At 40.5% G+C, this 23,616-nt stretch overlaps 2 protein-coding genes across 2 annotated transcripts; both read right to left on the bottom strand.

Moving 5' to 3' along the window:
* Positions 1-3,620: 3,620 nt before the first annotated feature.
* On the bottom strand, positions 3,621-14,095 carry LOC311495003 (coiled-coil domain-containing protein 106-like; the record flags this gene model as incomplete). The annotated part of the gene is made up of 4 exons (XM_084554285.1): positions 3,621-3,928; positions 4,384-4,581; positions 4,698-4,790; positions 13,894-14,095. The coding sequence occupies 4 exons, from the start codon at positions 14,093-14,095 to the stop codon at positions 3,621-3,623; spliced, it is 801 nt and encodes a 266-aa protein (XP_084410411.1).
* A 458-nt stretch (positions 14,096-14,553) lies between these two features.
* On the bottom strand, positions 14,554-21,700 carry LOC311495002 (NLR family CARD domain-containing protein 3-like; the record flags this gene model as incomplete). The annotated part of the gene is made up of 7 exons (XM_084554284.1): positions 14,554-14,584; positions 15,391-15,564; positions 15,848-16,021; positions 16,997-17,173; positions 18,312-18,883; positions 19,043-20,050; positions 21,569-21,700. The coding sequence occupies 7 exons, from the start codon at positions 21,698-21,700 to the stop codon at positions 14,569-14,571; spliced, it is 2,253 nt and encodes a 750-aa protein (XP_084410410.1). The 3' UTR covers positions 14,554-14,568.
* Positions 21,701-23,616: the final 1,916 nt, after the last annotated feature.

Raw genomic sequence — 23,616 nt, 5'->3', positions numbered from 1 at the left:
TCCAAGGCGAAAACCCATGGTGATCTGGTGACTGTTGAAGAGCGTAGGAGAGCCATTGAAACAGTCATTAAACTTGTCCAGCAGCAAGCGTATGCTCAAGAATTAAAGGTGCTGCAGAGTCCACATAAAGACTGTCTCCCAAGCTCAAGCCCGCTGTACTGCCTTGATCCCATCCTTGAAGCAGGACTCATTTGTGTCGGTGGGAGACTAAAAAACTCAACAATAAGTCAAGAACTAAAGCATCCTGTTATTCTCCCAAAGGACTGTCACATCACAAGGTTGATCTTGGCTCACTATCATGCCCAAATCTGCCATCAAGGCCGAGGCCAAACACTAACGGAGCTCAGAGCTAATGGATTTTGGGTTGTTGGTGGGAGCAAGATGGTGGCCAAAATGATACAAGAATGTGTGCAGTGCCGAAGGCTCAGACGACCAGTTGAAGAGCAAAGAATGTCAGAACTTCCCAAGGAAAGGTGTGAAGCTTCAGCTCCCTTTACATTCTGCGGAATGGATTGTTTCGGCCCATTTGTGATAAAAAGGAGCCGCAAGGAGTACAAAAGATATGGACTTATTCTGACCTGTTTGTCATCTCGAGCAGTCCACATCGAGATGCTAGAAGATTTGTCCACAGACGCTTTCATCAACGCTCTGAGATGCTTTATTAGCCTTAGAGGAGCAGTGTCCCAGCTCCATTGCGATCAGGGCACAAACTTTGTGGGGGCTAAGAATGAGCTCAAGGAAGCCCTCAAACAGTGCAACACCAAGGTACTAGAAGCTTTCCTGGCAGACAGACAATGCGAGTTCATTTTCAATGCTCCTTCGGCAAGCCATGCAGGAGGAGTCTGGGAGCGGCAAATTCGTACCATCCGCAACGTGCTTAAGGTCACAATCGCTCAGTGTCCAGGTAGACTGGACGATATCTCACTGAGAACACTGTTTTATGAAGCAATGGCCATCGTAAACAGCCGTCCTTTAAGTGTTGACTCAATCAGTGACCCCAAGTCACTGGAACCCTTAACACCTAACCACCTGATCTTGATGAAATCAAAGGTTGCCTTGCCACCTCCTGGAAAGTTCGTGAGAGAGGATATGTATGCTGCGAAGAGATGGCGTCGAGTACAGTACTTGGTGGAGCAGTTTTGGAGCAGGTGGAGAAAAGAATATCTCCTGAACGCATCTTTAAGGCAAAAGTGGCATATACCTCGACGCAACCTGAAAGTGAACGACATAGTCATTATCAAGGAAGACCTACTCCCAAGGAATGAATGGCACCTGGGAAGAGTGGTTGAAACCCTAGAAGGGAGTGATGGTTTAGTTCGTCAAGTCAAGGTGCAAGTAGGGGATCGGAGATGGACAAAGAAAAAAGACTGTCCCTCTAAACCCTCATTTATAGTGAGACCAATCCAAAAATTAGTTCTCCTCATTGAAAGTGCATAATCAACTGTCACTTTAAGCACACACTTTGATATGATGTGTTAATTTGTTTATTACACCCATTCAAAGTCTGTCTTTATGTGATTCACCAATAGGTTCATGTGTGTCATGTTATAGTCAAGAAATCATATATGCTTCATTGTTTATTCACCTTGTTGAGTTCATTCATCATAATATGATTTGGTGGGAGTGTAAGTGGCCGCTTGAGCAGTTATTAACGACTCATTCATGTAACGGGGTCGGAACTGTGGTTTGTTGTTTACGTTTTGGGGCGGTCACGAGTTAAGGTGACACAGAGCGGGAGATCGGCAAGAATAAGAGTTCGCCCCTCAGTTTGTTTTTATGCCTCTGTGGAAATTTACATGGTACGTTACAGAAATTTATTGTCAGTTATACATTATGTTACATTGAATGTGGAAATGTGCGCACAGTTGTTGAATGTGTTTTATTTTGTTTGTTTAGCATGTGCGAGTGTGCGCTACAGGGAACATTTGACACTAGCGGTCGCGGGAGTTCGCATCCCTTGGTTAAGCGGAGCAAGGTATAAAATGTAATATGTATTTGTACTGTGAAGCCATGTCAATATGAGATATATGTGATATTGTTCTATGAACTGGAAATGTTTAAGATCCCAGTTTTCACATTTGAATATTTGAACTATATTAATTTTGAAGTTCAATTCTTGAACGGGTGAATTTGAATACGTGTGAAATATTTCATAGCAATCTTATGCATTGTTTACATGGGTAGTGAATATTTATTTTGTTTTCTTCAGTTTTCACGGTGCTTAAAGACATTCCAAAGGAATAAAAACGTGCACCCGTCAGAAACTCTCCACTGTGGTTCTTCTTAACGCCGGGGGCTGCTACAAAATGTATCTTATTATGCTCCTAGGCTTAAGGCTAACAACTGAAGAATGTAATAGGCACAGTTTACAAAATAAAGAAAAAATTGCATTTAAATAAGAAGATGAGGTAGGAACAATACGTGCAAAACAAACTTAAGGTCAATAAACGTCAAAAAAGCAACCCCTAGACTACCAGGAAGAAAAATATTATCCAATCACAATTTTTCTTAATTTCCCAATCTTCCTAAGGGGTAACACTTTATATTAAGGTACACCTATTCATCATTAACTAGTTGCTTATTAGCATGCAAATTAGTAACTTATTGGCTCTTAAATAGTCATTATTAAGAACTTATTAATGCCTTATTCTGCATGGCCTTATTATACAACCAGTAAGCCATTAACTAAGAGTTTTTCCTCAATAACCTCAGAATTATTATTTATTCGTACTAAGTTAAGAAGTTGTTGTATATGAATTACGATCTCAATATGCTTTGCGTAGTATGGACTTTCTAAGGTGGTAGTACCACAACAATAGTTAATCTCCCTTTATAACACTTAATGAATATGGTCTGTTCTTACATAACAAAACACAAAACTACAAATGTTAATAGTGTCCAAATAACTCCAAATTAAGTCTTTGTTACTTAGAATATGTTCCCATACTAAAGTGACATCCTGATCATTACTAATTCATTAATAGTTGAACACTTATTACCCAACACATGTTCCCTAATCTAAAGTTGCCTCCTTTTCACACTTACAGTTAATATATTATAGCGCATAACTACTGCAATGAACAAGTGATGGGTTACACCTTTGAAAAAAACTGATCCATCTATAGGTTCCCTCTCATTCAGTGGTAGAATAACAAAGACAGCACAAGTACAAATACCTCATTTATTAAACTACTGGTTCAGGTTTTCCCAAGGCTGACGACAAATACTGTGTGAACTTGCTGTGTAGTTTAACTTACAGGTAATGGGGTCTGCCTGAAAATTCAAACACTGACAAGTATCAGTGTATATAAACATGTCATACAATATGGTATCAAATGTATAAGCAGGTCATACTGTATGATGATAATACAGGTACTCTTGCTGAAAATCTGCCTGCTTAAAAACAAAACAAAACAGGACAATATAAAATACTGCACAATATTAAGTACAAAAATACAAAATATTGCACAATCTAAAAAATATAAAACCTGCACAACTCAATATGAACTTGCTCTTTATCATCTAAACTACACTTGTCAGCGCTTAGAACAAATGTACTGAACTGTACAAACATTGCACTTTCACAGCCTAAACTTGCTCTACAATTACTGCATCAGGTCTTAATATTTCATCAATAAGGGGAGGAGTTGACTTTTAACCTTCATGTCCTCGATAATGCTCTTCTTCTCAGGGGTAATGTGGGTTGCACATCTCTGAGCAAAGGACTGCAGGGTCTCAGTTGCAGGATCATACTTCAAAGTCTTGAAGGTTTCAGGATCCACAATGCTGAGCTCTGCAATTGCAGCAGTCATCTTGATGGTTCCCCGGTCCACGCCGTTGATTCTGAAGGCTGCAGTCATGGTGCAGACTTTGCTTAAGCTTTTCAAGACTTTTTTATATCTGCTGATAACCTCAGCTGGCCCTTTCACTAAAAATATATATAAAACAAAAACAAAAGAACACGAGAAATGAGCACAAACAACGGCTTAAGGTCAGCTGAAATTGCTAAAACTGGTAATTTCTCTTTTGATAAAAGTATGAAGCATATTCTAGGAATGAGACAATCTGCTCATCTCCTGATATGATTCCATGCACAATATGTGGTTCAGAATTCAATACAAAAATGATACTCTGTAAGATCTGTTTAGTTGGTAAGTCTTACGGTTCAGAACTATGTTTACTTCTGAGAGACAAATCTTTCTAGCAATACATCTGTCTCAAATTCCTAGTATATTCAGAAACTAGAACTGAAGATCTGTATTTTTGCCTCATAATTACTTCAGGACATATTTTTAACAGTTCTTCCAAAGCTTTTATTAATAATTACTTTTCATGACCACTTGTTGCTAACAGGGCGGGTGGTTGAAGTTATGCCATTCTTACCTCTCACATGAGCTTTTCCAGGCACAGCCACAGTTGCAGATGCAGGTGGCTGTGTCCGACGTGTCTTCTGTTTTTGGATGACAACATCACTGTCTGAGGACTCACTGATGTCTGGAGAAGATTGGGGAATGACGTCATCTTCCATGTTGCCATCGTCATCCTTATCGTCGTCTTCCAAAGTAAATACTTTTGGTTGAGCTTTGATCAAATAGAGGATAGATGAGACAAAGATCAGATTGTTATGAAGATATATCACACCTTTCATTACAATTACATTATATTTTGCAGATACAAGTTGCTCCAAAATCACTCACATGATCTCTTCTTTCCCATTATTTGCTCACGCAAGAAATTGTGCTCTTGCTCAAGATCCATTATTAATTTTTCTTGCCATTGGATCCTGACTTCTAGGAACAAAAATGAGAGCAGGATACAAAAAAGATTATGATTTGACAATCATAATCATGAGAGAGAGAGAGAGAGAGAGAATGACATGCATGCAACAAAGGTAGAGGACCAGATATGGTAAATCTGCCAACAACTTTAATCTCAGGCAGAAGAATCACTAGCAAGAAATTAAACTTTATAATTTTAGACCACAAAGATACACTGCTAGAAAATGAGAAATCATTACCTGATCCAATGCTGCTTATACTGCTGCAACTTGGAGCAGAGCTTCCTTTATCTTCAGGACCTACAGTACGGCATAGGTACAACATATCAACATATACATAGAGGACTTTAAATGTTTAAACATATTTGGACAGGCTAGTATTAGTATTAAAGTTCCTTGAGTGTTGACAAAGAAAAATTTACCATCCAGATCATTTTTGGTCACCTTCTTCTTGGCCTTAGGCTGTAATAATATAAAACAAATTCATGTCACTATAACCGGTAAAATGTAACTTAGATAATCTACACAAGATTCAAAAGCTCTTCTTGTACTAATGACTGCATAGTGCATAATTTATTTTTCATTAAATAAAGCATTACATGCACCTACATTCACATTTTATGTTAATGTTACTGTTTCTTTCCTACTATTCACCCAGCTCACGTGCACATTCACGCACTCGGCTAGCTTAACATTACATTAGCTAATTAGCCTACACTGCAGATAAATAGGAGGATTTACTACTCATTAACTATGTAAACGGCCCGGAGACGGGTGTTATGATGCGCTTACAAAAACTCGGGGGGAGTTTCAATTAACAGGCTCGCGCTTCACTTACCATTTTTGTTACACGAATTTCCCTCTTCACTCTCGAAGTGGTGAACGAAACGGCAAATATCTCCAGATCTTTGACGTGACTGGTGGCTCCCTTTGGATGAGGATGTCACATGACAGCATAGTAACAGTCAATGATTGGATAAGAGCAACACATCGGAGGAGCACGGCTACGGATTGGTAGATTGTTATGTCAGTCATTACTCTACAAAGCGGGTCACTTTGCGCCTTTTTCCGACCGATGCAGTTGTTTGCAAATCGGGAATGAAAAGAATCAGAAGAGGCAAGCAGACTGTTGGGCGAAGAGAGATTTGTTGTGACAGATGAAAGCAAATTTGGCCATAAAAGAAAGGTATGAAAGTTACTTAAACACTTGTGATTATTACTTTGATGCCAAATATATGATTTTGTGTCTAAAAATGTGTATTTGTTGTTGGTTAAGTCTGTGCTAAACTCAGCTACTGAAAGTAGAGACAATATACATTTTAAAACCTGTTTTGTCTGAGGTGCTTGGCGGTGTATCTCCTGTATCTCGAGAAGTAACTCCATTATGGGATAAGATACATTTTAGTTCATTGATGCAATTGAGGGGAATGTCGGTTTTAAGAAACCACATTATTCCTACCCAGAACAGTTTAATATTTGTAAGCATGCACCACTACTCCAAAGCTAGAGAGAACTTTTGAATTTTTGACTTATGATCCATTTCCTACCATTATTGCAGAATCATTGTATTGTAAGTGCCATTGTCCTCATTCTGAAGTATTTTCTCTTGTGAATTTCAGTACAACAGAGGACGGGCAAGTAACAGGAGTTCCTGGGTGTTTGGAGTGCTAGGGATTAAGGATGACAGGAGGAGACCCATTCTTAAGATTGTGCATCACCGTTCAGCCAGGCATTTCTTGCCTCTAATAAAGAAGCACGTTCGTCGTGGAAGCTCAATCATTTCAGATGGGTGGAGGTCTTATCGCCGTCTTCAGGATGAAGGTTACAATCACCTGACTGTCAACCATCAAGATTTTTTTGTCGACCCTGTTACAGGTGCACAGACACAAAACCTGGAGAGATTTTCAGGTATTTGCAAGTCAACTATCTGAAGACAAAGAGGGAACCGCACACAGAAACTGATGAGGGATCACTTAGATGTAATTGAGTGGACTTATTGGCATGGAAACCATCACAGTAACGAAACACTTGGAATGCTTTCGCATGACGTTAGGAAAAAATATCCAGTATGAAAAATGAGTTGTGCAGGTTTTATATTTTTTAGATTGTGCAATATTTTGTATTTTTGTACTTAATATTGTGCAGTATTTTATATTGTCCTGTTTTGTTTTGTTTTTAAGCAGGCAGATTTTCAGCAAGAGTACCTGTATTATCATCATACAGTATGACCTGCTTATACATTTGATACCATATTGTATGACATGTTTATATACACTGATACTTGTCAGTGTTTGAATTTTCAGGCAGACCCCATTACCTGTAAGTTAAACTACACAGCAAGTTCACACAGTATTTGTCGTCAGCCTTGGGAAAACCTGAACCAGTAGTTTAATAAATGAGGTATTTGTACTTGTGCTGTCTTTGTTATTCTACCACTGAATGAGAGGGAACCTATAGATGGATCAGTTTTTTTCAAAGGTGTAACCCATCACTTGTTCATTGCAGTAGTTATGCGCTATAATATATTAACTGTAAGTGTGAAAAGGAGGCAACTTTAGATTAGGGAACATGTGTTGGGTAATAAGTGTTCAACTATTAATGAATTAGTAATGATCAGGATGTCACTTTAGTATGGGAACATATTCTAAGTAACAAAGACTTAATTTGGAGTTATTTGGACACTATTAACATTTGTAGTTTTGTGTTTTGTTATGTAAGAACAGACCATATTCATTAAGTGTTATAAAGGGAGATTAACTATTGTTGTGGTACTACCACCTCAGAAAGTCCATACTAAGCAAAGCATATTGAGATCGTAATTCATATACAACAACTTCTTAACTTAGTACTAATAAATAATAATTCTGAGGTTATTGAGGAAAAACTCTTAGTTAATGGCTTACTGGTTGTATAATAAGGCCATGCAGAATAAGGCATTAATAAGTTCTTAATAATGACTATTTAAGAGCCAATAAGTTACTAATTTGCATGCTAATAAGCAACTAGTTAATGATGAATAGGTGTACCTTAATATAAAGTGTTACCACTCCGGTCATGTGTTGGTGCTGAGTGATAAAGTAAATAGATCGTTTGGTAACTTACAGGAGCCACGCCCCTCAGGTGGTCAGACAAACCTCAGGTGTGTGCGGGAGGGAGGGGTAAACGAGAGAAGTGGATCATATCACTGGGGGGTGTGTGTGTATTGTTTTTAAACCACAAACTTTCTTCGAATGTTTTATTTTTGTCATCTTATCATAGACAAACCCTTTCAAAATAAAACAACCATTACTTTTAGGGGTGTTGGGACAAAGTTTAGGTTTGAGCACCCCTATAAACGGGCTACTGTCCGACGTCGAGCCTGATTCAGCCGTACAGGAAGAAACGTTTTACAATTTGCGCCAATTAATTTCGGGTTAAAATGCATTGTAACGCGCGATACTGACTGTACCGAGTAAAATATTACCCTTTTTTTTTTTTTTGGAATGCCTTACATTACAACGTTACAGCAAAAAGCAATACATTAGGGTAATTAAATTACTTTTGTAACACGTTACTCCCAACACTGCTGATGAGTTTGGAAAAGTAACGTTAGCTGTGTTGTTATTGTGCATGCAACCTGTGGCGAGTCTGTGGACTTTTACAGATTAATAAAAAGTAATGAGATTCCCGAGTCTTGATTTATAGCTCACCTGTAATTTTCTTCTTTTTAAAAAAAGTCTCTGACATCGTGTTGACCAGCCGCTCGTTTCATGCTGACTTTGCAGTGCTATTACTCCTCCTCAAGATGTCGCTCTTGCTGCATCTTTATGCCGCTCCCTCTGGCATCAGGCATCAACCAATTGAAAATAACAATCATGTTGCTCATTGCATGTTTGCGTGCTCAGTTGTGCCCTCAGATGACTGCATACTCCCTAATGATGAAATAATTAGACTATATCATATAATTATAAGTTATATGTCCAACATTTACTGTAAAAATGGGAGTGATGGAGAGGGGGGCAGTTTTACAGGGGGGATGATTTTGATCGTTTTTATTTCAGGGGGGAAGTCATCCCCTCTCATCCCCCCTCATCCCCCCTCAACTGGACTACTGGTTGTGACTCCTTCAGCAACACTGAGTATGGATGCACTTGGTTTATTTTAGTTGTTTCATGGCACTGTGACCTTCAAGGTGGTGTTTGAGGCATTTATTTTAAGTTACGAAAACCGTGCTAACTGCTAATATTAATCGCGAAGCTAACCGTTAGCAAGAGGCTAGTTAAGCTGCTATGGCTAATTTAATTCATTGTTGAGCTTCATTTGTGCTGTATTGGTGAATTTTCATCTTTATTGCTGCATTTTATATTATGATTAGTTTGGTGTGGGTACATTAATGGGATAATGGTGTGTGTTTACTGGAATGTAATGAGTGTTAAACATATTTCATGTATCTGTACTCTAACGTGTTGTGTATTTCATCTGTGTTGCAGTTTTACGAAAAATAACTGAGAAAATTCAGTAAAGCAACCTCAGTCAAATCTACTGGGTCTCTCATTTTGTTGGCTATCTGTCAGCCAGGACAGAACAGTAAAATGTTGACCACTCAGCGGGAAAAGACAATTGAACAACTGTGAACAGTGCGCAGAAACATCGCAAGATGAGCAACAATGACAAAGAAGAACGTCAGTCTCAGCCGGAGATGAGGTCTCGAGTCTCAGCTTCCTCCAGAACGCCATCCCGGACATCAGTGAGTGCTAAGGCCAGGGCCAGAGCTAAGGCCCAAGCAGCAAAAGTTAAAATATCCTTTGTAGAAAAGGAGGCAGCCATGATGAAAGAAAAGGCTTCAATAGAGGCCAGTCTGCACGTGTTAAAAAAGAAAAAGAGACTCTCTTGGTGAGTTACAGGATTTAGCTCTTGAAGATCCAATATAATGCACCAAAGACTATATAGAAACTCAACAATTTGATACATGTGTTCATCAAGAGCTTCGAGATGCTATGCTGCTGCCACCAATTGTTCATCATGAAACTCTGAAAATCCGACCCCTTAGTGACAAGGCTATATGAGTCCTTTAAGGAGGAAAGTGAACGCAGACCTATTAATGGTGAATGCTATGAAAGGTATTATTTAACAAAGCAGAACTATTCACCTTTTATTCCTGATGCTATAAAATATACAGCAGCTACTCCTCCAGCCTCTCACCCTGCCCAGTGTGACAAATACTCACCTTCAACACCTCAAACCTGTGACTTAGCCTGGTATCTCATGAGAAGAGAGATGGTGAGCTCTGGGCTCCTCGCCTTTGATGATAGCCCAGAAAATTACTGGGCATGGAAAGCGTCTTTCCTAGCAGCTACAAGGGAGTTAAACCTATCTCATCAGGAAGAGCTCAACCCCCTGGTCAAATGGCTCAGCCCGAGTCATCAGCTCAAGCCAAGCTGGTAAGGTGAGTACATGTAAATAATCCTAGAGCAGGTGTGTTTATGGTGTGGGAGCGCTTGGAGGAAACATATGGAAGCCCAGAGGGCCAACTATTTTTAACAAAGACATGCACAAAATCAGAGTTGGAAGACTTGTTAAAAGAACTAGAAGCTGCAAAGGCTGAGGGATTCTTATCATTTCTCTCTGAGGGAACGCTGGATCACACAAAAAGATTTGGAGCTAATCATCCATGTTTAGCTCACCAAGTGAAAATAAATTAGATTTAAACATCTAAAATCTAAAGGAATAGTGATATAGTAAAATATTTGAAATAAAAGAAATTTCACGGTAAAATGTTCCTTTTTTGACTTTCTGTTATAAAATGAATTAAAAAAGAAATGAAATTAAAAACAATTGAAAGAAAAACTTTTAAATGAAGTAAAAAGTTTAAGAAGAAAACTGAGAAAAAATGAAAAACATGAGAGAAAAAGTAAAAAATAAGAGTGAAACAGTCAAAATCATAAAAATCCGTCTCATGAAGTGAAAACAAATTAGATTTAATATTAAAAGAAATAATGAAATGTTTGAGAAGAAAACTTTTGACAGAATGTCTTTTGTTTTAACTTCCATGTAAAAATAAATAGTATCAAATGTTTTAAAGGAATACATAGAAATGTTATGTAGTAAAAGGCTTTAAGATTAAAACTATATAAAAAAAATATAAGATATGAGACATGAGATCAAAATAAAAAAGAAAATAAACTGACCAACTAAAAATAAATTGGAATAGAAAAATAATAAATACTTTAAAGGAACAGTATGTTGAATTGTGGCCAAAACTGGCCAAAACTGGTACTGCAATCACTTTCAAAATACTGTAGAACGGTGTATGCCCTCCCCCTCCCCCCTGACTCGAGGTTGCCAGCTAAGCTGCAGGATCCAGCAGGAACGTAGGCTGCTACAAAGGAGCTTCCAATGGCAAGTGACGAGTCCTACACAGTAAGTTTTTTTTTCTGTTAATAAAGTTTATGCTTCATGAGAGATGTTTTGCGAAGTAATTATGTATCGCAAAAATTTACTAATGGCGATTAGCCAAATATTTCGGAAAGATGTACTGTAATACCACATTTCAGTCGGAACATAGATTGTTTTCATACCCTGCTAGTGGTGCGATAGCGCTTCTTATGAACGCATTTAGCACGGGCGACCATGGAAAATCCACTGTCTATATGTACGGAAGCACGGGGCTTTTAGCCTCTACCAACAAACATGGTAGAATATAGCATCCAAAAGTTGAGGGTCAATTCCATGCCATTACGGACTTTGTCACGACGTATTTCGGATTCATAATACGTCTTTTAGGTTTAGTAACGTTATACATGTTTTATCCGACACGTTCGTAGCTGCAGCTGTGGTAACTAGAGCAGAGCTGGCAACCCGGAAGACGAAACTCTACTGACTTCGTGATTAGTAGATAGCTTGAGGGTGGCGCCTCAGGCCAAAACACAACATGACAACAATAACATCAGTTGAGGGCTGCAACTTTCACTTTTAAATGACAATATCCTGGCCGGACCACTGTTGTCAGTGATATAAGTATTTGAAATGAACATGATTTCTTCATGTCTAGTGACATATCAGGGCCATTTTATGATTCATTGAAATACATTTCATACATACTGTTCCTTTAAATATAAAATATTTGAAATAAAAAGAAAGTTTATCGCATAGTAAATACAGATCATCATCTAAATGTGTTTGTTTACAATTAAAAAATAGATAAACACTGAAACATCTGATAAAGTCAAAAGTTTGACATGAAAGTAAAAAATAAAAAGTCAAAAACTAAACTAAAGTCAAAACGGTGAGACAAAAAGATGAAACATTTTTGTGTTGGTGGCAGAGAACAGGTGGAGCTGATCACCTCTGATTGGTCGATGGTCAGCAGGTGAACTACAGGAAGTCAGACTAAACACATGTCCTGAGAATTTCTGAGGAAGATAAAAGAGCTTCAGCATCAGGTGAGTCACATACACCTGATGAACGTGAACTAGATGACTAGAACTGGACCAAGAGTTTAGAGAACTACCAAAAAGGTTCTAGTAAAAATAGAACAGGCCCACTCTCCATTTGGACATTTGGAGAACCAAAGAACCCAAAGTGTTCCACATTGGGTTTTTACCTCTTGAAAGGGAATCTGGCTACAAAATACTACTGATTCCACTACAGGAGGCAATGTACACACAATTCAACCTTTGGACATTTTATTTAGCCTGGACATCATCACATTCTACCATTGTGCACATTATACAATCCAGAAGAAGATTGAGATTTCCTCCATGTTGTTCACACATGGAACTCTCCAGGGAAGCCAGTCACCAAGGCATGCTACATATCAATGCTAAGCTAACTTTCACTACCAGATGGCTGGATTGTATTTATTATCTGTAGTACCACAGTTTGTCCACCAGATGAAGGCAAAATACCATGTTTGAAATTAAGGCATGTGGCACATAGGTCCTGCTGGTCTCCTGTTGAACACACACATCTGAGTAGATTAGATTAGATTAGATTAGATTAGATCAGATTAGATTAGATACTTTAGTCATCCCGTGGGAAATTCCGTGTCCAGTAGCTTCATCACATAGAATTAGTTGTATAATAATATAAATGTTAGTTCTGTCAAATTATTCAAAGTTTTAATCAGATTAATGACAGGGTTGCTGTGGATTAATTTCAATTAATCCCGATTACATATCATTCATTTTTAATCTATATTAATGTAATTTCATTTTGCATGAGCAAACAGACTCAAGAAAGAAGGGAATATATATGCACTTAACGTGTTTATTAAACACCTTCAACAGTTTCGACAAAACAACTTGAAACAACTTAACAACTTTTTGTCTCTTTTTAAACATTTATCCACATTAATGTGGCCCTGTTACTCCTCTTTCAACCAGCTACTAAGATAAACTAATTTGTTGACATTGTCCAAGGGGAGAGCTCGCTTCTTATTTACAATGTTACCTGCAACTGACAACACTCTCTCACAAGGAACAGTGGTTGCAGAAGTGGTGAGATATTTACAAGCCAGCATTGTCAGCTTATCATGAGCTCCCGAATGAGCCGACCACCACTCCAAGGGACAGTCCTGCATACTAAAAAGAAAGAAGAAAAGAAAACTCCTTCCTGCAGAGTGTACATAATATATAAACTGTTCCGTCTTGTTTTTTTTTGTTTTTTCAAATTTTCCATTGAGAGGAACAACGTGCTGTTTAGCGTTTTCCATCTTTATCGGTTGGTTCTGCTGCCTGTCACTACCGGATCAGCTGCCCATTTGTGCGACGGTAACTCTACTTGGACAAACTGCCTGAAAAGTGTTGCGAGTCATTCTGAGCTGCAGATGGATTAATTGTGGTAAAATTTTGAATCAGAATAATCATGATGATGGAGGGACAAAAAAAAATTTGAAATTTGTCCTGAGGGACAAATGACCTCCTCAGCTTGTCCATGGAGAAGGACAGAGACAACAGCCTGTCACTGAACGAGCTTCTCTGTTTGACTATGGTGTCCTGTAGAGGGTGGTGGACATTGATCATGATGGACCAGAGTTTGTTCAAGGTCCTTGCATCGACCACTGATGTCAGGGATTCCAGCTCACTGGAGCACCACAGTCCCCTGTGGTGCTCCAGTGATCCCCTCTAAGTCCTCACTGCAGGCCTCCTGCAGCTCTCCACAGTCCATGGACTGGAAGCAGTCCTTCAGAGCTTCCTCTGCCTCAGGCGACCATTTCCAGAAGGAGCATTTGGTGGTGGGTTGCCTTGCAACCAGTGGCCTGTAGTGAGGTTGGAGCATCCAGCATGGATCTGATGGAGTCTCTGGTCTGACTGTGAGCTTTACAGTCGACAGCTTCATGTTTTATCTTCAGCTGCTTTTAAATCATCTTTTAGTCTCTAAACTCACCTGTTCCTACAGTTCACCACCAGTTCTACAAACAGGAAACACTCACCAACCAATAACCAATGACAGATAAAGCAGCTGCTGCTCGCTCCAATACAATAAATATGTGGATGAAACAGGAGTAAAAACATCTGGAATCTACTGTTTCTACAGAGACGAGAAGACATGGAACAAACATCTACACAACAACAGGAAGGACTGTTGATGCTGGCAGGTTGACATGTGTCTGAATCATTCATGAGGGACTGGACTTGATTTGTTGGAGCTCTGTGAAGAGTTGAAGTGCAGCTCTGTTGATGGTCTTAAATGGAGAATATGTGGATGAAGCTCTCCTCTCCACCTCCCAGTAATATGGTCTAGTCAGAGTCTGCTTCAACCTCTGGATCATCAGGACACAGCTCATCCTCTCACAACACACACCATCCTGTTTACCACCACTCCCACCTGTAGAGAGGAGGAGAAAGAAGAGAAGAGGTAAAGGAGTGTTTCCAGAGACTCCCTTCATCATCACATCCGTAGAAAGAGCAGCAGGGACTTCAGTCCTGTTCAGAGCAGCAGTGGAGCAGCTGTGGAGCTCAGCCAGCTTCCTTTCAGCTTCATGTTAACGTGTTGGAGTGAACACACACAGACCTGCAGAGACTTTTAGCATCAAGTCTGTTTCTTCTGCAGATTTCACTAATAAACTGCTGAGAGTCCTGAACGCTTCATTACTGCACCAACACTTTAGTGATGGATTTACTGCTGCTCCATTTAAACAAAGATCAGCTGACTAATAAACATGGAGGCTGTCATTGAAGAGATCTGATCAAACTAATGACACATGTGATGACTCTGCTAATGGTTACTAAATGTAATGCTGGTTCTGTGATGTGCAGGCTTCAGTCAGACTGATCTCAGAGCTGTGATCAGTTGTTGATCAGATTTGATGAATGACCACCACTGTCTCTATACATCTTGGAAGGCTGTCAGCTGGAATCCAGCTTTATTTCCTGGACACATCAACACAACAACAACAGTCGTCTTCACATCAACTCAAACACATGATCACAACAAGCTTCTGGCTCATCTGATTGGCTGACTGTTGTCTCTTTCTCTGTCTTTCTGTCCAATCCTAAAGCCTGTCTCCATTCTCCTCTCACAGCTTCACTGAGAAGCTGCAGGTTTACAGGAAACACTGGATCTTTGATACTAACTGTGTTTAGGACAATACTGATGAAAGCAGCATGGACTGACTGGAACCCTCTACTCACACCAGAGTCTCCAGTTTATAGTCTGGACTCTTCACAAGATCACGAAGATGCTTCACATCTGCATCCTTCAGGTCATTGTAACTCAGGTCCAGATGTTTCAGATGGGAGGGGTTGGACTTCAGAGCTGAGACCAGAGATTCACAGCTGATCTCTGACAAACTGCAGTGAATCAATCTGAATAAAGAATAAAAGATGTGAGGTTAGAAGACAAAGTTCCTATAATCATTGAGAGTTTCATCTTCTGTTCAGAGCTGTAGGAGGTTCAGACTGATCTTCACTGATCTTTACATTCCTCTGATAAGTTGTCAAACCAAATCCAAATCAAAAAAACTGAGACGTGTCCATTACAGTTTCAGAGGACAAGGTGAAGTCTTCAATCTAAAGAGACTTTCGTCTGAAATAAGAGAAACCAGAGAAAAGAAGAAAATCATCAAAAACTAGAAGCATGGAGTCAGACCTCAGAGTCTCCAGTCTACAGTCTGCACTCTCCAGAAAACCACACAGCTGCTTCACTCCTGAATCCTTCAGACTGTTGTTAGTCAGGTCCAGATGTTTCAGATGGGAGGGGTTGGACTTCAGAGCTGACACCAGAGAATCACAGCTGATCTCTGACAAACTGCAGTTAATCAGTCTGAATAAAGAATAAAAAATGAAATGATTGATGATCAATCAGATGTGTTGAGGTCTGAAATGTGTCCTGACCAATGAGCTGTTCTGTAAAATGAGTAGAGTGACTTTGCCCTTGTGTTATTGTGGATCTTCATCATGTCAGCCTTCTACAGACATCATCCAAACGTCAGCACAACATTCAGACAACTATTCATGTCAACACAGATCAATAAGATGCTGCTGACCTCATTACAGGATCAATATCTCCTCCTCACACATGTTGGACTATAAACTGTTGATTAGTTCTTTGATTCCAGGACCTTCTTCTTCCTGGTTTTGGTGTCTCAGGAGTTTTGTGTCATTCAAATGTTAAAGGAGAAGTTGACATGTTCAAGTTTGTCTTCCAACAACAGTCGCATGTCATATGGACATTACAGAGTTCTTCAGATTCCTGCTGTCCACACTGACTGTGAAGTGGTCTCTTCCTAACACAAATCCACTGTTCAGCTGACACTAATATGAAGCTTCAGCAGTCTGACTGACACTAATCAAAGTTCCTCTTTGAGTTCCTGTCCCTCCACTGCAGCTCAGCAGGAACACTGTGGATACACAAGGATACTGACTGGATGTGCTGAAGAACAAGATGAGTTGAAGATCAACTTTACAATCATTCATCCACACAACAACACTGTGGATGTTGTCCTCCATCTTGTCTCATTGGGGTCAGACTATAAGGGGATTTCTCCACGGACAGTATGGACAGAAAGAATGATTAGTGTCACCAAGAACTCTGTTAATGTACATGTGAACACTGGACTTGATATGGTTTGTGATCAGACCCACCACCGATGATTGAGGAGATACCTGTCAGGAACATGATGCTCCTTCATTTAAATTCTTTGAGCTCTTTTTCTATCTGGTAGTCCTGACAAGAGAACTCACCTAAACTGGATCTCCTTTCTTCTGAAGCCTGAGAAGAAAATAAATGAAAACTGACCTCAGAGTCTCCAGTTCACAATTTGGACTCTCCAGTCCAGCAGACAGATGCTTCACTCCTGCATCCTCCAGGTTGCAGTTTCTGCTCAGGTCCAGATGTTTCAAATGTGAGGGGTTGGACTTCAGAGCTGAGGCTACAACTTCATAGTGACGCTCTGAGAGCCCACAGTCAACAAGTCTGTCATGAGACAAATAAATAAAATCTGTTATAATGGCAGAATACATTTCTTTGGTTTGATGAGTGGATAGTTGGACATTTTGTCTCCACATCAGTGGTTCAGCTCATCTTCTCTGACTGTGTTTGACAGGAAACAATCATTCTTATTATCTCTCTCAGACCTTTGTTTAGTTGAATGTGCAGATGAATGGAGACAACACTGAGTTACACTGAGGCTTCCAGACTGTCCACAGTCTGTCAGTGCATCTGATCCCATCATGAGGACATCTGGATGAGACAAACATCTGGACTGTCTTCACTGTTTAATGGACTCTGGATGTTTTGACTGAGTTCAGCTCAGTGAACAGTTCCAGTTGGACGGCTGCTGTTGACCTGCTGCCGTCAGCTTCAGTACACAAGTGGAACATTTAGTCTTTAGTTCAACACAAATGAAATCCATCGCTTGACGACCTCAGACCTGGACATCATTCAGTATGAACATGGTGAAATATTTCCATGTGGAGGACACAGGACTGGTCAACCTTAGTTGTTTAGCACAAACACAATGAACAACCTATCAAGTTGAATTATTTTCACAATCAAGTCATCACAAAGATGTTCTCAGGGTTTTATCTGTCAAAATAAACTCTGACCTTTGTGTGTTTCACATCTCTTTAACAAGTCAGACTTCTACTGTTCTGCTCTTATATATTCAGACCTCTGAGCATTTCCTGCTTCAGCTCTTCTCCACAGCAACAAGACAGGAAACAAATAGAAAGAAAGACGTAAAAACAAGACCATGTCACTCGACTTCTCTCCTTAAAATGAAACGTTGAACTTAGTCAGAAAAATGCTCCATTGATGGGTCAGTCTCTGTGTGGGATGATCAGTAGTTTACGGTGGCTCATGTTGATCTTAACAAGCTTTAACTTACTGTACCTAACTTACTGATGGAGAGAATAATAAGACAGATAAATAGAAAGAAAAGAGTCAATAAGTAGAAGAACAGCTTTAAACAGCTGGAGAACATTTGGGACTAAATACAACTGACTGTGATGTTTGCAGTGAACAAGTGGAACACTGAAGAATGAGAACGTCTGAAGAACTAAACTACTAATCTTCACTGATTGATTCTGTTAATGATCACATCAGGACTCACTTAGCCTTTCTGCAGTTCCTCACAGCTGGGATCAGTCTCCATCGTCCCTCCTTTGATGTTCTGTACTGATCAAGGTCTAACTCATCCACAACCTCCTCTGATATCTGCAGCATGTAGGCCAGAGCTGAGCAGTGGATCACAGAGAGTTCCTTCTTTGATCTGGTCTCTGACTTCAGGAACTCTCGGATCTCCTGATGAACTGAGAGGTCGTTCATCTCCATCAGACAGTGGAAGATGTTGATGCTTCTGTCAGGAGAGATTTCATCAGTGTTCATCTTCTTCAGGTTGTTGATGGTTCTCTGGATGATTACTGGACTGTTCTCTGTCTGACCCAGCAGACCTCCTAAGAGTCTCTGGTTGGACTTCAGAGAGAGGCCATGAAGGAAGCGAACTAACAGGTCCAGGTGACCATTTTTACTCTCCAGTGATTTAATCATAACTCTGTTCAGAAATTCATCCAGAGATGAGTTATTGTAGTTTCTTCCCAGGAAGTCCTCCAGCACCTCTGTCTTCCTGTTGGTGTAACAGTGGATCATGTAGACTGCAGCCAGAAACTCCTGAACGCTCAGATGGACGAAGCAGAACACCTTGTCCTGGTACAGTCCTCTCTCCTCTTTAAAGATCTGTGTCAACACTCCTGAGTACACTGAGGCTGATATAATATCGATGCCACACTCTGTCAGGTCTGATTCATAGAAGATCAGGTTTCCTTTCAGCAGCTGATCAAAAGCCAGTTTTCCCAGAGACTCAATCATCTTCCTGCTCTCTGGACTCCAGTGTGGATCTGTCACAGCTCCTCCATCATACTTGACCTTCTTCAGTTTGGTCTGAACCACCAGGAAGTGGATGTACATCTCAGTCAGGGTCTTGGGCAACTCTCCTCCCTTTCTGGTTCCCAACACATCCTCCAGAACTATAGCAGTGATCCAGCAGAAGACTGGGATGTGACACATGATGTGGAGGCTTCGTGATGTCTTGATGTGGGAGATGATCCTGTTGGCCTGCTCCTCATCTCTGAATCTCTTCCTGAAGTACTCCTCCTTCTGGGGGTCAGTGAACCCTCTGACCTCTGTCATCATGTCAACACACTCAGGAGGGATCTGATTGGCTGCTGCAGGTCGAGAGGTTATCCAGAGACGAGCAGAGGGAAACAGTTTCCCCCTGATGAGGTTTGTCAGCAGCACATCCACTGAGGTGGACTCTGTAACATCAGTCAGGATCTCAGTGTTGTGGAAGTCCAGAGGAAGTCGACACTCATCCAGACCGTCAAAGATGAACACAACCTGGAACTCTTCAAAGCTGCAGATTCCTGCTTCTTTGGTTTCAGGAAAGAAGTAATGAACAAGTTCCACCAAACTGAACTTTCTCTCTTTCAACACATTCAGCTCTCTGAAAGTCAATGGAAATATGAAGAGGATGTCCTGGTTGGCTTTGTCTTCAGCCCAGTCCAGAGTGAACTTCTGTGTTAAGACTGTTTTCCCAATGCCAGCCACTCCCTTTGTCATCACTCTTCTGATTGGTCCATGTCTTCCAGGTGAGGCTTTAAAGAGGTCTTCTTGTCTGATGGTTGTTTCTGGTCTGTGTGGTTTCCTGGATGCTGTTTCAATCTGTCTGACCTCATGTTCATCATTGACCTCTGTAGTCCCTCCCTCTGTGATGTAGAGCTCTGTGTAGATCTCATTCAGAAGGCTTGAGTTTCCTACTTTGTCAATCCCCTCAAACACACACTGGAACTTCTCCTTCAGAGTAGATTTAACTTTACGTCCACAAACTGGAGCAAAATGTCCTGAATGGAAAAAATAAGATGAATTAATAAACTCTCCAGTAAATATTCCAACTTGTCATTGCTCTAAAGAATGAGTGTGTGAATATATCTTGGTTCATCTCTGGAGACATTAGTAAATGTCCCATTTCTCCAGCAGCTTCAATGTTTAGAGAAATCCTCTTACTGCTCTGCAGACAGTCAGCCAGCTCCTCCTGCTTCATTCTCTTCAGGAAGTTCACTGTGATCTTCAGAAATAAATCTCTGCTGCTCCTCCTCTGCTCTTCATCCTCACACTCCAACACCTCTTCATCCTCCCTCTGACTCTCTGGGCATTCTGGGTAATCTGGAATCAGAACCTTCTGGATCTTCTTCAGCTCGTTCTTCACAAAAGTGATGATGTTGTCCTCCAGCAGCTGGAACAGAATACCATATGAATGACACAAGCAGACTGAAATCATGGAAACAAACATCAGATCCATGCTGGACACACTGACAATCCACTGGTCTACAAAGTGCAGCATGGAGATGATGGAAAGTAGTTGTTGTACATGTACAAACCAGAAAGATGGAGTCCAGCTGTGTCTGATGCTGCTGGGCAGACTGACCACTGAGAACCTCTGAGCTCTGCTGGTGGACTCTGTGGACCAATCATCAACAATTAGCTCTCATCATGTCTGTCCACACAGAGACAAACACAAGGTAAATGTCCCTGGAGTGATATGTGGATGTGAAGAGTGAATCAGATGAGTCTCTGTAGTGGTAAAGGTTTACTAGTCCTGCTGATCCCACTGACCATCAACAGCTCAGTCTGCAGCTGTTTCATAAAGCTTTGCCTCCCTGATGAATCAGCTGGAGAAGGAACCCAGAGCCAGAGACTGAAGACTGTAAAACGTCCACCAGTCCACAGTGAGTGACTGACAGGTCATTATCAGCCACACAGAAAACAAAGCAGACAGAAACATTAAGAAACCTCAGACTCTCTGACTGATCATGTTAGAGATGATGATCCAAGCGAGGCACATGTTCTTCACCTCAGAGCCATCAGCTGTTTCTTTGTCTCCTCAAACATATTTCACTATTTTAACTTTGGACACTTACAAAGTGTCTACACAAAATAGCCTGGACGTCCTTCCCCCCAACTCATCCCGAGTTTATCTTCTCTACGACTCAAACAAGGTCTTCAGGTCAGGACTCAGCTGTCCACCTACACCTGAAGGACAAGGGACAACAATGTCCACATGTTCTGAACATCTGAGGAGTCTCTGGACATTCATGGATCATCAGAGAACCACCAGGTTCATCAGAACAGGTTCCTCCAGGTCCAGGTCCAGGTCCAGGTGAGTATCAGGTCATTAACAGACTAGTCATGTGACCTTCAGGTGATAAAAACCTAAACTCCCCACCAGTCATTTAGAGCTGAACACTTGGAGGAAACGTCTTCTCGTCCAGACGTCTTTGTCTCAGTTTAGTTTCTGGACATAACAATGTTCACTCTTCCAGGAATAAACCAAAGGTCACGAGTGTCCATGAAGACTAGAACGTAGATGAAGCAGGAGTTTTTATTCTCCAGCTCCACTTCCTCTGCAGCGTTACAGCTGATGAGTTTCATCTGAGTCTCTACCATGAAGAAGACCTGCAGGCCGAGGCCTCAGACGTGGAGCTGCTGACTCTCTTCCTCAATGTTTCATACTAATGTGCAGACTGTGTCTATATGAACTCTGGTTAGCTTAGCATTAGTTTAGCTCCTCCTCTCCTCAGACACATCTCATCTTCTCTCTCTCTGGTCCACAGTCAAACACAATGAAGACTTGTCTCCATGGAAACAGACTGAACAGCTGATTAAAGACTGAAGACACTTCAAAGATCAGTCTCTTATCTGTCTCCTCCTCTAAGGCCTGACACTTACTGTGTCGGCCATTTTAGAAGATCTTTGTAAAAGAAGCAAGAATTCAGCAAGTTACTCAAACCATGTGACAAAATAAAAAAAAATAAAACCTATTCTTTCTAGGCAGCACTTTGAGACTGTAGTCCACGCTTTTGTAACCACTTGGCTGGATTACTGCAACGCACTATATGTGGGGGTCAGTATGTCGGCCATCTCTCGGCTCCAGATGGTACAGAACGCTGCAGCTCGTCTTTTAACTGGCACAAGAAAACATGAGCACATTACCCCCATTTTAGCCTCACTTCACTGGCTGCCCATACATTTTAGAGTTCACTTTAAAATTCTTTTATTTGCTTTTAAATCCCTCAATGGTCTTGCCCCGCCGTACCTCTCTGAGCTTCTACACTTTTACACTCCTTCCCGGTCTCTCAGGTCAGCTGATCAGCTGCTCCTGAGAGAGCCTAAAACAAAGCGGAAGCTCAGAGGGGATCGTGCCTTCGCTGTGGCAGCTCCAAAACTTTGGAACAATCTGCCTCAGCACATCAGACAGGCCTCCTCTCTGTCTCTTTTTAAATCCCACCTAAAGACCCACCTCTTCTCCTTGGCTTTTAACACCTAGTAGGAAGTTGACTTCATTTATTTTATTTTAAGGATTTTACTGTGTGTTATCTGTTATCTCTTTTATCTCATTTGTATTTTACTGTGAAGCACTTTGGAAACCTTGTGTTTGTTTAAATTGTGCTATATAAATAAAATTGGATTGGATTGGATATAAAGTTAGTGATTGTTCTACTGTATATCTATATGTTGTCTATCTTCTTCTTGCAGTGTGTCTGTGTTGTTTTAGATTAACATCTGTTTATCTTCTGAGGAAACATCTACAACATCTAAGCAGCAGAGATGAAACAGACATGAGCAAGTCAACGTTTATTTATCCTCAGCTCCTCAAGTCAGACAGATTTACTGACACTTTACCTCTCTGGACCAGAACCACGTCCTCCTTTAAACTCAAAAATAAATCCCTTGGACCGGTCGCTCTTCAAGGACGCTCCAGATCCAGGTCCAGATCCAGGTCCAGAGGATTCTGGTCTCTGCTGCTGGATTCTGAAACAAAACCACCACAGGTAAATGTGCATGTTGGATAAAAGCTGATGAGAATAAATTCAAAGCAGAGACGTCAGAAGTAAAAGGATGAAACAAATGTGTTGTATAAACTTAGCAGAGGTTGCGCTAGACTTTTTCATTGTCCGTCATTTTGACTGACAGGGTCATAAAAATCCCATCATTATCCATTTTTACCCGTCACTTTATATTTTATTTTTTAAATGATAATAATTACATTCAATAGCATTTAACTTTCATTAATTTTCAATACAGTCAATGACAATAACCGCGGTTATATGAGCCGAATCTTTGGCCGGCCATTAAAGGCGACTCTAGAATCATGAATCTAGAACCTATTTAACCGGCTCAGTTGAGTCCTACCACGTTTGATTGATACATAATCAATAAACTGCACCATTCAAACAACTTACATCTCACTCGGCAGAGAATCAAAACTTACTACCCGACGTGACCACGAGCAAACTAAGACACTCAGACACTCACTCACTTAAGCACAATATGCAGTTCGGTTAACGCGACCCCTGAAACTT

This window comes from Chelon labrosus (genome assembly GCF_963514085.1).
Source record: "Chelon labrosus genome assembly, chromosome: 10".
Taxonomy (NCBI): Eukaryota; Metazoa; Chordata; class Actinopteri; order Mugiliformes; family Mugilidae; genus Chelon; species Chelon labrosus.
The sequence above is the reverse complement of the archived record's forward strand: the minus strand, read 5'-3'. Positions and strand labels throughout refer to the sequence as shown.